Source organism: Embiotoca jacksoni, unplaced genomic scaffold (assembly GCF_022577435.1).
Source record: "Embiotoca jacksoni isolate LCO1_2020_lvr unplaced genomic scaffold, fEmbJac1.0.p SCAF_38, whole genome shotgun sequence".
NCBI classification, from domain to species: Eukaryota; Metazoa; Chordata; class Actinopteri; family Embiotocidae; genus Embiotoca; species Embiotoca jacksoni.
In genome coordinates, this window is record NW_027185390.1 from 1,018,109 (window position 1) to 1,032,598 (window position 14,490).

Consider the following 14,490-nt stretch of genomic DNA (forward strand, 5'->3'; position numbering starts at 1 on the left):
AAACTGACAGCTCAATTTAAGAGCGTCAAATGACGTCTAATTTGCTGTGGGATAAACCAGACATTGTAATGTGTGAGTAATGTCAGTACTATTAATTTCTACACACGACCGATTACCGTTTAAATATAAGTTCCCAAACAATATAAAGCTCTGTTTGGTTATAGTAATTTAATTCAGTACAACTCTGGCGTTGGCATACATGCTTCTGATATTCGAAGCAGTGCCAAAGTTTTCTATTTTATTTTGAAAATCTAAACGGGAATAATAGTCGGTACAGATGTCGACTTGACGATGCTCTCTGCCTCCTCGTTTTGGTTCAGCATCTGTCTTCACCCGAGTCCACGGTGCGCGTGGTATGGATCCGTTACGCATTGCGCGCTATGGTGTCCTTTCTGGCACAGATGGTGCTCTGACACGCGTTTCTGACTGGTGTGGAGACATCAACTCTTATAAAGAGGCTCTGCTGTGACTTGCAGTTAAACAAAACAAAAAAGTCCAAGGTCTCGGTTTTGTCGTTAATGTAGAAAAAGGAGAGGACACAAGTGATTCGTGGAGACTTTTTCTACGGTCCGTTCCGATCCGCGCGCACACTTTTTTGGACTTAAGATATCGATTATTCCATTTCATTTTTGGGGGTGTTTACTATATGTGGATACTTATCCGGGACGATGGGAGACTCCGTGTTCCTCGACAGGCAGAATTCCTATCTTGTAAGTACACTGTTTATTAGCCCTAAATTAATTACGATGACTCGAACTGATAAGACGTGTGTTGTTTATCAGAGCGCGCACACGTGCATGGTGTGTATGTGCGGAATATGTTCATTTCCTGCATGATTATGAGTGAAGCACCGTTTTGCATGAACAATTCAAAACCTATCTGTCTCTATATACGGAAATTATGCGAAAATAATATGCAAATTATTTTTCGTATTTTAGTTAACAACCATCATTAAATCATTAGGCAGTGAAACTCTCCTTTACACTGTAATTCTTTACACATTTTAAGATATGCAATATCAAAATATGGCTCTAAGATTTTAACACATTAAAAGTCTTGTCAGAGACTGAAACAGACGTTTGAAACTGAGCAGACTAAAAGGGGCCTCGCCATGCGCAAACTTCCTGTGATGGAACGTTTTAAATGACATGTGGTGCACAGAGCACAGTCCACATTCAGGCTCACAAGACCACACATGTTTCCTGGTTCGAAGTGGAGTCTTTTGCTCTGAAAGAAGCTGGGCGCAGGCACACAAACCTGCAGCCGACTCGCCGTGGAGCCGCAGGTGTTGTGTTTGACACTCTAAACGTCACAGCCAGGCCGCATGCAGGCAAAACATACAGATATGGGTCAAGCCTGATGACTTGTGAGAACTGCACCTTCAAACCGAAGCCATCAGCGTTTTACAGCTCATATTCGACTGTTTGGCATACATGAGAAAAACAGATTTGAACGATTTAAAGGGTCTGGAGAGGCAACAGGTTGCTTTCAGAACAGGTTCTTTTCAATGTGGGAACTGCGTTTGTGCAGTAGACGCAGCTTTAAACATGCACACATGCAAGTGTTTTATCATCCACCCTCTCTCCCTCCATCCCCTCCTTCTGTTTCCATCCCCCCCTCCCCCTCTCCTCCTCCTCCTCTCCAGTGGGGAGGAATCCTCTGCCGACTGCTCCAGTGGTCTGTCTGCTCTTTATGACCAATGTTTCTGTGGCTGGAAGCCCTCATAAACCTACGAGCATTGATTGGAAAACAATACAATTTCCTTTGGCTCAGCTGGTCTGGATTAATGCTTTGTAGCGAGGCTATGTGGTGTGAAAGCTGCCGCCACATGGCCCACAGTAATGCCTCGAAGATTCATCCAAAACAGGCTGATGAGGCTTCAGTGCACTGAGCAAATTGTTGTCAGTGTAATTCTTCGCTGCAGCGCATGCAGTCTTTGTAGAGAAATTAAATCTGATGACTCCAGTTTGTTTGTTTAATGGAATTCTGGCCTGTTCTTAGGAGATGGTTGAAAATCCTATTGAATGGCTGGAAGTAGGAGCAAAACTGACAGCATTTATTAATATTAAAGCCACAATATGGGGAGATCCTATATGATCAGAGCATCTTTCAAATAATTCTGATGGCTTAAGTGTTTGTTTGGATAAAAAAAAGTAGTGCCCAGAAGAATGTAGTCTCGGATACAAGCATCCAAAATGAGTTTCCTGTGCTGGATCTCTCTCATCACCCTGAGGGTTAGTGTGAAGAGCTCAGACACAGTAGACTCTGGTATCTAATAGGTAGTGCTTCCTGCTGATTGGAAGAGGGACATTCACATTTAATGAACTGAAAACAGAAACCAAAAGCTTTTGGTATTTTTGCTGAAAAAGTTACATAAAAATATGGAAATAGTAGATAGACTAATTAACTAATTGACTAACTGTTTTATATCCATCTCAATTATGCCTGCTTAGGCAGTCAGCATTTAGGTGATGTGTGCAAGAAATGGGATTAAAATTTGAATCAGTAAACCAATATTGTCATTATCAAAAGACTACGTGGTGGTTTCCCATTGGTAGAACGGGACTTTTGATCGCTGAAGGACATTACAGGTGTCTCTGTCATGCCTTTTCTTTTCTTTTGAGTACATTTTCCTCACAGCTCTTTGATGACTCTGGTATTTTCTTGGTTTCTCAGTGTAGCCTGCGCATTAGGACACACTATGAGTAAGTGGGGTTTGCTGAGGTCATACTGTATGAACACATCTGGCCAAGTTTCTGTTGCTGCTCTTCACTTCATGAGCAAGCAGTACAAATCTCGTAATCTAACAAAGTAAGTCTGGTGTGAGGCAGAACAACTTTGCCAATTTGTAAAAACTGGACATAGTTTGCATTGGAAAATGTGTCAGTCTACTTTTTGGAGGATTTATAAGGCAAACAAAGTCATTCAGACGACATCTATTGACTGTAAACATCTCAAAATCTTTCCTAAGGGAACCTTAAAGCATCACTTCATACCAAAAACAGCCGGTGCAGACATACAAATTATGTCCCGACAGAGTATCACAATCAAATACAAGTGCACGTTCAGCCAGGCCACACGTTGCCATCTCATAAATCCTCAACACATCATTCAACTTGGTCCACGAAGGCCTTTAAAACATGCCAAAGAAGCAGTTCCAACTGAAGCTGCATTTGTGTTAATGGAGGATTTTGCCCCTTCAAGCTGCACTCCGTCTGCTGATGATTAACAAATGTGGGTTTTTTAGTAATTCCTGCCAGAGTAGATAAATATTTCAGAATCTAGGTTACCAGAAAGGAGATGCACAGAGGTTAAGAAGACCGAGCCAGAAAGAAAGTAAGAGCGATGTGTAACAGCACCTCGAGGTTGCCAGTGCATAAACGTTTAATCCCCCTCAAGGCAGCCATGCAGTTGTTCTACTTGTGCTCTGCTTGTGGCGTCAGAGCATTATACTAATGGGATACCATAAGGGATAACATGTAGGAGTCTGGATTGATCTCTCAGGTCACGTCTTGGAAGGAATTTGTTCTCCATTATTGCAGACTACAGGTTTACGCGGTATTACGAGTATTAGAAGCACCGTACGCAGGCAACCCTTTTAGTCAACATAAGCAAGATTCAGCTCTAAAAATGCCAAGGCGAACAAATCATTCCTAATGTAATGGTTTATAAGCAATTAAAAAAGGAAAAACACCAGGCTGGGCTGGTTTAAAATGCATGCTCGATGCCATAAAATCAGTGAGACTAAACAGTTGTCCTGTAAGTACTGGTAAGACATTGAAATGTTAAAATGTAAAACTTGTGGCTTAACTTTTGTCAGTTCGTACTTTGGTGGAGGTTTTGACTTTTTCTGTAGATGGGGTTGCACAGGATACGAGTGAATTTTTTTTACATACCGCCATCCTTCGAGCGACACATTTCTTATCACCATCACTGTATCAAACAAAACTACTTCCCTGAATGTTTTTTGTGACGACTGACTCGTAACAGAACCAGCTAAGTCAATCAATCTTGTCTGTATCAGTTGAACAACTAAACTGTTTGTTCAGCCCACATAAATTGATTTAGCTTTAATGGATAAGCTGTTAAATAATTTATTTAGTGACTAAACTAATTGCCATTCATCACAATAGTGGAGGCAGGAAATGCAAGTCATGTACGGCGCATGAGAAGATTGTCAGTTTATCCGAACAGACACTAATCACATTTAACGCTTTAAAAACGGTGGTTTATTTAACCTGTTTCTGCAGAGTTCGTTCCATAAAATGTAATATTCCTTCACCGGCGACGACAACAGCTGGTTTCACTCTGATTGGTGTCGTAGAAGGAGCTGTGCGCCATAAAGCAAGACGTCGCCTGGATGTCAAATCAACAAGAGACAACAGAGAAATGAATGAACAAGGAAGTTTTAGAATACAAGTTTGAGTGAGCTAATCCTGGAGAGCAGCCAGCTGGCGCTGATGCTTTGCCAATCGTCTAATAATGATCGTCTCTGTCTCCAAGCCCTGTTTTGTGTTCACAAGTGTTGGCAAATGGTTACAAGTTGAGCACTTTAAAGCAGGCTATCATTCCAATGAAGGGATGAAGAATCCAATGCTGCGTCCGCTTTCAGATTGAGCTTTCAGAGCTGAAAGGGTCTTAAAGTTTTGTGACTCATAAAGTGTGAAAAGGATCTTGAAGAAAAGCTGTGGGTAGCTTTTTTTAATCAGCTCAAACTATACCAGAAGTAAAGAGGTGCCCTTGCTGTTGCTGACACTGAGGAGCCGAGAGGCAGTCGGGGAGCGACTCGAAGGAAATATTGATGAAATGATTGATTACCCTCCTCCCCTTATCGTTTGTTTCATCTTCACCTCTGTCTCTCTTGGTGTTTGATTGTCTCTCATTGCTGACCATGTAAAAAAAACGCTCCGTCTTCCTCGAGACATCCAGGAACTCCTGTCAGTACGAGAGCAGCTACCTGATTAGACAAACACAAAAACTGTGCTGTTTCCCTTGACATTTACTGAGCTTCATTGTTTTCAGAATCTTTAAACTTTTCCTCCTCCTCCCCTTCTCTAACCCAATAATGCTGAGAGCAAACAGCACCGAGCACACTTTCCTCTCCTTACCTGCTGATGTATGACCTTGTTCTGTGACAGTAGGTGTGTTTGTTTTGCTCCCCTGCCACTCCCAGTACAAACAAAAAGCCACAAAGCCTTACCTGACAGAATGAATGGATCTAAGTGTGGTTAAAAAACAGAACATTTATATCTGATTTAGGCCTACCCTCTGTGTTGTACTGACTGTCATGAACAGCTGGGCTCATTCGTGTGTGTGTGTGTGTGTGTGTGTGTGTGTGTGTGTGTGTGTGTGTGTGTGTGTGTGTGTGTGTGTCAACCATCCATGTGGCTCCTTCAGCACAGTTTATTTACAATGATCACAAGCTTTCCAAAGCACAGTCTGACCCGGGAGTGGACATTTTGTTCACTGCGAGAGTGCAGTTAGTAGGAATGCACAAAGTTACGGAATTAATTAACACGATTTTGCCTGTCAGTCCAATTTCAGGGGGAAAAAAGTGTTATTTGTTTGCTAAATCCTACTTTAGGGTGTCTTTTGACCGCTTTTCATAACACATACAGGGCTTATCATGTGCCGTATGTCGCGTGTTGACACTCTAGACGTCCTCCTGTATATTCATTAAACTGACACTTCATGGTTTTGCATGCAGAGCTCCGTTTCCAGCGTGGCAGGAAAAGAGACGCCACAAGAAGGAAAAGGGATGCTGCCACGACGCGTTCCACAGCCGTCACTTTTGGCTCGTCATGACAACACCGTCCGTCCCTCGTTTTGTTTTTTCTCTGCGTCAGGGGAAAGGCACTTGTTTTATTATCAACAGCGAAAGAGAAGTCCGCCCTCCTCAAGAAGACTTGTCTTTTTATGGAGACGGTGTAAGGCTGTGTGTGTGTGTGTGTGTGTGTGTGTGGAGGGGGGGGGGGTGGAAACGAAGTGGAGGAAACGCAGAAGAGAAAGTTCTGGCAAGATCTGATCCCACTGTTTGTGGAGGGAGATGTGCTTCCAGAAGTTGGAGTCTTGTCTCCGAAGCGGAACGAAAATATGGGCTGGAGATGTTTTAGGGAGTTTTGATTTACAACTGACATTCTGCTTTCTTCACCAGTTCATCCAGAGGTGTTGGCCAGTCGGGTTCAGCATGTTTCCTGGTTATTTGTGAAAGAGCCATAAGGGCATGATGTCAATCACTATGTTGCTGTGTAAAGTGCACAAGTATGACCTCATAATTTGGGAATTTTAAAGGACCACAAGCGTATGTTTTGCTGGATTTGCCTGCACTGCAAAATGATGTAGTGAACTGGAAACAAGTCTGATACGTTTGACACGTTCTTTAAAGGTTTTCATGCACAGAAAGCAGCTAAATCCCAAGAACAAATCGTGCTGTACTGTAGGGAAATCTCATTTTCGACACCTCAGACAGCTGTTGCTCGCCAGATGACCTTAGCTACATATCTACGCCAAAACTGGCTAAAGCTGGTAAATCTCAGCAGAATATGGAACAGTAACAGTTGTGGACTCGAAGCTGCGCTCCAAAAAAATACCCATAATGCTTTACTCATAAACTGACAACCATGACTCTATGACACGAACACCACACACACACACACACACAACTAGCTCTGCCAGTATTTATGTAAACAGGAGCATCACGGCCCCACAAAATGATGCATTAAGATGAGAGAGAAACTACAATAATTTTGACTGAAAAAGATGACAAATTTTATGCACAACAGTGCACCACCTCTTTCTGTATATAGTGCATATAGTTCAATGCAAAGTTTGGAAGAATTCAGTGTATTAGTGATGGTGATAGCAAGCAGATCCAACAGCTAGGAGAGAACAATAGTCTGTTCCTGTCTCTAAGAATTACATCTGCTAACCTGTGTTTGTGGTGTAAAAGTCTCAAAGCATGATAAGGCAGCAATATAAAGGGGAGGCAATTTAGAGTCGACACTACGCAGCATATGCAAAATGTGGTTTCAAAGCCGTCTTATCAAGATATTATTGTAAACGGGTGTGAAATGATTAATAAATGTCACTGATAGTCACCGGTGCGATGGGCCTGAATGTGCTCACTCAATTGATCTTTGAAAGCATGAAAAAAACCCTCTTGAGACAGACATTTGGGGTCAGATTGATGGAAACAATCAGGTTGGCTGATAGACAGGAATCAAATTTACAGCCTGGTGACGTCACGGTTACGTTATTTCCAGCCTCTCCTGTCTGTCTCTTACTGTGCATGTGTTCCATTTAGCAGGACGCCAACTCATCACACTTATCAACAGATCAATGTTTCAGCTCGTGCGGATCGTCCCACATGTTCCCGCCACGCTCACAACTCTGCCTTCATCGCCACTCTGCCCTGCTCTGTCAGCCTCCAGCTTCCCTCTGTTTGAGTGCAGACTGGTAATAGGTGTGACCCGCGAGTTCTAGGGGCCTTTTCTTTTTTTTTACTGAGATTGGATTAGCTGCTCTCAAGGCTGCCACAGGAATGTGAGGATCGACCTGTGTGTTGTGGCACACTCACTGTTTACCTTCCAGACTATTACTCTCTATTAATATGTCTCTACTCTACCTTCGCTCCCTCCTCTCTCTGACACTGGTTGTAGAGGTGAATCCAGCGCTGGTGAAGTGACGATATAGGGCCCTATTTTTTATCTGTTACATCCGTCTGTGGCTTTGCGTGCATTAACCACAATTAATTGACATTTTGCTTTTTCGTCACTTCTTATATTTTCTTTCATTTTAATGATCCTTTATCCCCTTCCTCTTCTTCTGTTATACAAAAGAGGCAGTGGCTTTGTATAATACAAAATACAAATAAAATGATTCTGGCTATGAATAGTTCTCTGAGGAATTGCACAGGCTGACCAGTGGATTAGTGGATGAGCAACTCCATCCATCAGCAGCGTTGTTTGCATCGTTTGTTAACTTTCACATGGCTGCATCTTCACTCATGGTCATTGTCTTATAACGTACAGTATAATATAAAATGTGAATCTTGGACAGAGGTGAGGTATTGGAGGGCGCACGTTTACTTTCTTTCTATTTGGAAGGCAGATATGAATAATTCTGGTCACAAATATTGTTTAAACCGTGAGGTTTGTTGATCTAGTTTCTTGACTCTCACCACTAATCAAACCGCCACTAAACAGACCAAGTGAGAAACAGACTGCGGTGGAGTTTGGATGTCTCTCAAAGAGCAGGTGATAAGTAGTTTACTGTGTTCATTAAACACCCCATTAGCACACTCATCAGTTTTTGCTGAGAGTCTGTTTATAGCGTTTTTTTACTGCCACACACACACACACACACACACACACACACACACACACACACACACACACACACACACACACACACACACACACGTTTCGGTCAGTTGAAGGTTGGCTGGTGTGCAGGGCAGGACGGCAGCGGTGGAGCTCTGCGTTCGTCCTCTTTCCGCTAGAAATCAATAATAGACCAGCTGACCTGGCGATGACCCGTGGTCCACCTTCACAAACGCATGCACGCATAAACACATGCACCGTCACATCCACTGTGCAGAGAGAACAAAGCGATGCTGGGCAGTGGCGGGCGTGGTGTGGGTCTTCAGGAAGTCACACTTGGCTAAAACTTCCTGGACCGAAACAAGGCTGATGGTCTTAAATTGTTGACTTAATTACTTTTGAAGTGTTTCCTCCTCTACGCACCGGTTTACTGGAGTTGAAGGGTTGACTTGTTGATCAAAATTTGTCAGTTTACGGTAACAGGTTCAGTTATATTTAAAGTTAATTGTTTTTGAGGTTTATGGAGAAAAAAAAAGGTGAATTATTGTATAAAGTGGGCGATTTTGGGAAAGACTGATGCTAGTATGGAGATGTATGATTGCTCTCTGGATAGTGGATCATGTGGATGCTGTCACATGTCAGACACAGTTCAGAATGAACCGTAGTGTTGTCTTAAAGACCACAAATGTCCAGTTCTCTGCCTTAATACCTTTTTTTTTTTTTACATTTTCCCTGCAATTGGTATTAACTTTCCAATGCAGAGTAAATAACAACACAGTAATATCTGTGTAAAATGTGACAATGTTCTTTTTCCACATCTAAACCCCACAATGTGCGGATACAAGCACCAAGTCTAATGGAAATGCTCACAAACTGTTCAGCCATCAGTTGCCCCGAAGGCTAAAATCTGCTTCGTCTCAGCGCAGTCATACATTCCAGGCAAGTCATGGAAGACTCTCAGTCTCCATTGGAAAAGCTGCTAAGTCAGTCCGGACTCAACCTCCCCCTGCAGGAAGTGCCCTGAGGTAGAAGAAAATAGGCCCTAACGTTGTTTGGGGTCAAAGATAAAGTGTAACACATTGATCACATTGTCACGTATCACTGAAAATACACAAAAACAGACACGCACGATGGAGTCACAAGAAGTCACAAGACAGAACTGTTTTTGTATTATTCTTAGCAGCTGTTACCTTGTTGATGGAAATACGTGATTGCGTAGTTTGGGATTTAGAATACACAGTATTTCCCACTTTTCTTCACATGTAACTCGCATGTTTGCTCACCCGGACATATGTGCGACTGCATGTGTAGCTCGTGCGCACACGTTGCATTTATGCCGCGCGTAAACGCTGCCATGTGTCTCGTGAAAGTGACCGCGGCTCTGCCTTTGCACTCTGTCATCTTCATCATCAACATCGTCCGGATCCCGAGGAGCGAAGCAGCATGCTTTAATCCCTGCCCTTTAACTACCGTGCCGGATTAACTGGGAGGGCGCCCACGTGGGAAATAAAGAGTCTTATGGGGACTTTATTCTGATCCTGCTGTGTTAAATGGATGCGCTGGGAGAAGCACGGAGAGGGAAAACCAAGAGAATGTGCTGCACTTTTTGTCAGCTCACGTTCACGCAACTTGGCGTGAGAAATAAACGCATTATTCCCTAATAGGATCAACGTAATCTTGCACTCGCTTGCGTCCGTGAAAAATAAAGACTGAGGTGTTAAGTGAATACACTCAAATAGAAGGGGTTTATGTCTAATGCCTATGTCTTTATGCCACAAATGCTGAAAACACGACAATAAAGGGCTCAGACATCAACTGCATTTACAAACTCCAAACTGTACTTCTGAAACGGTTCAGGGAGAAGTCAGATTTATGTTAAATGACAGTTGTAACCCCACTTCTTCTAAAGAAACTCCAACAGACCCCACATGTTAAACTTTATCTGCTTGGATGAGGAAATCTTCTTAGGCAAGTATAGGAAGCCCAGTTCAGGGTTGCAAAACCACTTTTCAACTGAAACTTTTGCAGGCTGATTATGTGGCTCTTGACAGAAAAAAAAAAGTGTTTAAAGGACAGCAGCTGCTACAAAAATGACAGATTAACGACACATGTTTAGAATTAGATATAAATTGCCAGAAATGATCTACATATGCTTTAAACATCATAACTTTGGCTTTTTTTTTGTTGAAAGCATCATAGTTTAATGCAGCAGAAAGTAATGGGACAAAGTTGTTTGGGATGTGTGTGTGTGTGTGCGTCCACGCATTATAGCTTGTTATATTTCAACAGCTGATTGTCAGATTGGCAGCCCAGAAGGTGTTTATGAGGTGTGTGTCAATGTGTACGAGGATGAAACTTGAGTAACCATGACGGCAGTTGAAACTATCCTTGCACGCTGAATTTTGGTCTTCACAGATGTGGCAAAAAAAAAAAAAGAAAAGAAAGAGAAGGCCGGTTTAGACCGCGTGAATCCAGCTTTACATCTGAAGTCTGGCATGTTACGGCTTTCTTGGCACGTATGCCCATTCTAATCTCTGAATCTATTTGTTAAGAACATTCCAGAGTTGATGTAGTGACACATTATTTCTCTGGTTGTGGTTTCTGTAAAGCCTGTGTGTGTGTGTGTGTGCGTGTGTGTGTGTGTGTGTGTGTGTGTGTGTGTGTGTGTGTGTGTGCGTGTGTGTGTGTGTGTGAGATCTCGTTCTCACGGTGCTGCCATAGTGGGACTCCCAGAGTTGGATGGGAACCTAATGCCCACGGGGCCACTTGTGTAACCAATTTGACTGATTGACAGATCATTTGCACACACACGTGCAGACCCACCGTGTCCTGGATATGCATTGAATGTATTAATGGAGGTACACTCTTTTAAATCATTAACTGGATCTATTCCATAACTGTAAACATGTTTATATCCAGTTCAGTCTTGATCTTAACTGCATATTTGTCCAGTCAATGGGGGGGGAATTAAAACGAGCTGCACTTATTTTCACATAATTGCACATATTGGATAATGATCACACAAAGTTGATTTAGCTAACTAAGCATCAGGTCACACTCTGAGCTCTGAAGACAAACTGACACAAGGCTATAAATAAAAATCAAAACCATACAGTGCACAGGAAATACACTCATAGGGAGCCACAAGACTGAAACATAGATGCTTGTGCAACTTTTAAAATATATAGACAGAGCAGAAACTACTAATCAATTAAGATATTGGGTGATCAATTCACATGCACCTTTTCGAGCAAAGGTTTTCTTTGTGTTTTATGATAGTTAATATCGTTTGATTGTTGGTTAGACCAGACAAGTTAATTAAATATGTTATCACTGCATCGGTGGGCAAGTGGACGATCACAAAAATCCATGAAGTTTTCACTGCCCCTTTCTGTCTCTTTACTGCCCCTCTCTGCATGCCTGTCATTAAGGGTGCCCATGAGAGTGTACTACTGTCCCAGTGGATAAATCCAGGGCTCACGTTTCCCAGAAAAACCAGGCTGCGTTAAATGTCAGACTCTCTTTTGAGATTTCGGTCTTCCTTTTTTTGGGTTGCTCTGCAGTTTAAGCAGTTGTTGCCAATGCGGCAAAACCAATGTTTACTTCAGGGATTTCCCACTACTGAATCAAGCTTAATATCTGAATTGAAGTGCATGTGCATTTGTTTGCAGTCAATACACAAGAATATAAAAGACTAAAGGCTTTAAATTGATACACAAAAGCAAAGGGGGAAGCAATTATCCAAAAGGCTTAAAGTTCAGAGTTCTGAAGTAGTCTGCAATTTATTGAACTAAAAATAGTAATATGGATAAACACTGATTGATGAAAAGATGAATATACCAGTGTCATATGATTATTAAAACAAACAGAAAAGTTATTTCCTTGCAAGCTTGTCTTTCCATTTCCTTCACTATAAGTGTCTGTTGACTACACGAATGCTTTTGGTGGCTGAAAGCCTGCACTTATCATTGGCTCAGTTGTGTTTGGCAGTGGTTGGGTGACTGCTGAGTTGTGACCTGAATTTGAGTTTCACTTCACTCCATGGAACACACACACACACACACACACACACACACACACACACACACACACACACACACACACACACACACACACACACACACACACACACTTGCAGGTTAAGGACCGATTGCTCTGAGCACCTCTGCTGCCACAAGTGCAGCAAGCAATGCAATTTTTCCCCCACTTATTTATGGTAAACCACATAATCTCCACCACTCCTCTCAATGTGCACACAAACACATCTCCATAGATGCACAACAATCACTACATTCATCTACAGACTAGATTAGTAGTGATTAACCAGCTTTATTAGCTCAGCTGGATAGTTTGGTTTGAACGAAATGAGGATAATTCAATTTAAATTGAATAATTCTATACAGTTGAGTTTGCGCGCATATCTTGCCTCATATTATAGAGTCAGTCAGAGGATACTTTTTTTACGATCAGACTGAAACATTAAAAGTGAGAAGGACAAAAACAGGGATTTTGAAGCTCTTAATTCTCAAATCATGACCTTTGATATGGCAGAAAATGTACAAAAGAGATGAAGCAGGATGAGAAGAATAAAACAGCACAATGATCAATTGTTTATCGTCTGTGCCTGGGCCAACCCAAGCAACTTGAATGGTTTCCAACATGCTTCACAAACAAATGAACGGTTTGCAAGGCAAAGTAGAGGCAGGGACCAACTCCTAACATTTGAGGAGCAGCTGCACTATACAATACTTAATACTCTCCATAGTGTGCAGTATCATTGAAGCCATTTCTTATTGAATAGCGAGGAAATACAAATATGAAGCAAGAGCCGAGTTATTTTGTATATTTAAATGTGCATTTTCACACTGAAGCTGTGATGTTTCACCTCCCACAATTCTCCAGCATGCAGAACGAACTGTGTCTCATTACGACAGAGAAAGAAGCACCTGAAGTTCGAATGCAGAGTTTGAATACTCAGTGTTATGGCGCATACGTTTCTGTGCTGCAAACAGGAGTTTAATGTCTCCAACGTAATCCAGTCTGCCAGTGACAGCCGATGGAGAAACAGCCATTTCCAGATTGCTTTGTGCCAATACCACACACACACAACACACACATTACCTCAACCTCCCCCTCTACTATCAACTGCCGTGTTGACACAATACCTGATTTCCTTTTTGCAGCTTATGTAACCATTATGCAAGATGTCTTCAAGGTCAGGCCTCATTATTGCTGCAGGCCTTTCATATTAATCTGTCTTTAAAATGTTTGAAGCTCGCCCGAGGCTTTAGATGTGCTTGCCAATGATTTTGGAGGGTGGGTGGGTATCTGAAGCGCACACGTCAAGTTGTTAATTCTTGTGACTGAGCCAGCGAAGCCTCGTTAAATGCAAAGGCAGACCTCAAAAACAATATGCAGCGAAAGCTGATACCGTATTTTATAGATGCTTTGGGGCTCATTTTGAAATCCTGTATTTCTTCATTGATGTGTGTGAAAAATGTCCCTGAAAGGAATAATTTAGTGCTCATCGTCTCAATAACATAACTATTAAAATCATATACTGTCAAGTCAATTAGGCTATATGAATGACTTTTGCTGGCAGGAGATGTAGTTATTTAAAAAATGTCACAACTCCTGAATCGCATTAAATAAAAAATCATTATGAATGAATTCCTGAAGTGCATATAAAACGGTTGATTTCCCTTGTTTTAAGAGTCACGCTCCGCCAAATGATGCACTTTGCTTCCTTTTACAAAATAGGACGTAGCAGTACGCCGTAAGATGCATCACTTTTGTTGACAGAATATGATTCTGTAAGAACACATTGTCCTGCTCAGCAAGGTGCCGAGAACAAAACTGTCTTAAAGTTGTGAAACTTTGCTTATTTATGACTTATGGCCATTTTGCATTGATGGCGGTGTATTTTATTACGGTACACTCCGTTGCATGTCACATCAGATCAAATTGATATTTAAACAACTGGCCAAATACTTGCACTATCAGTTTCACGCGTACAATATTCAGGAGATTAGTCTGCAAACAATGATATCTTTCTTTTACAAATTACTTTCATTACTTTGCCATCCCTGACTATACGATGAAGGCCAAACTGTATCAAATCAATGGTTTCTGCTCCTTTAAAAGGAATGTTAGTTTGGAAATGGTGCTT

At 41.9% G+C, this 14,490-nt stretch overlaps 1 protein-coding gene across 2 annotated transcripts in view; it reads left to right on the forward strand.

The window, feature by feature from the left end:
- Window positions 1–14,490, forward strand: part of LOC138208483 (rho GTPase-activating protein 6-like) — a 61,714-nt gene that overhangs the window by 26,381 nt on the left and 20,843 nt on the right. The window contains exon 1 of one of the 2 annotated variants that reach the window (XM_069166369.1): window positions 349–710. The exons of the other annotated variant lie outside the window; for it this stretch is intronic. Within the exon in view, the coding sequence (XP_069022470.1) occupies window positions 669–710 (42 nt within the window). The 5' untranslated portion in view covers window positions 349–668. Of the gene's footprint in view, window positions 1–348; window positions 711–14,490 lie in introns of those variants that run through there. 2 annotated transcript variants of the gene reach the window in all.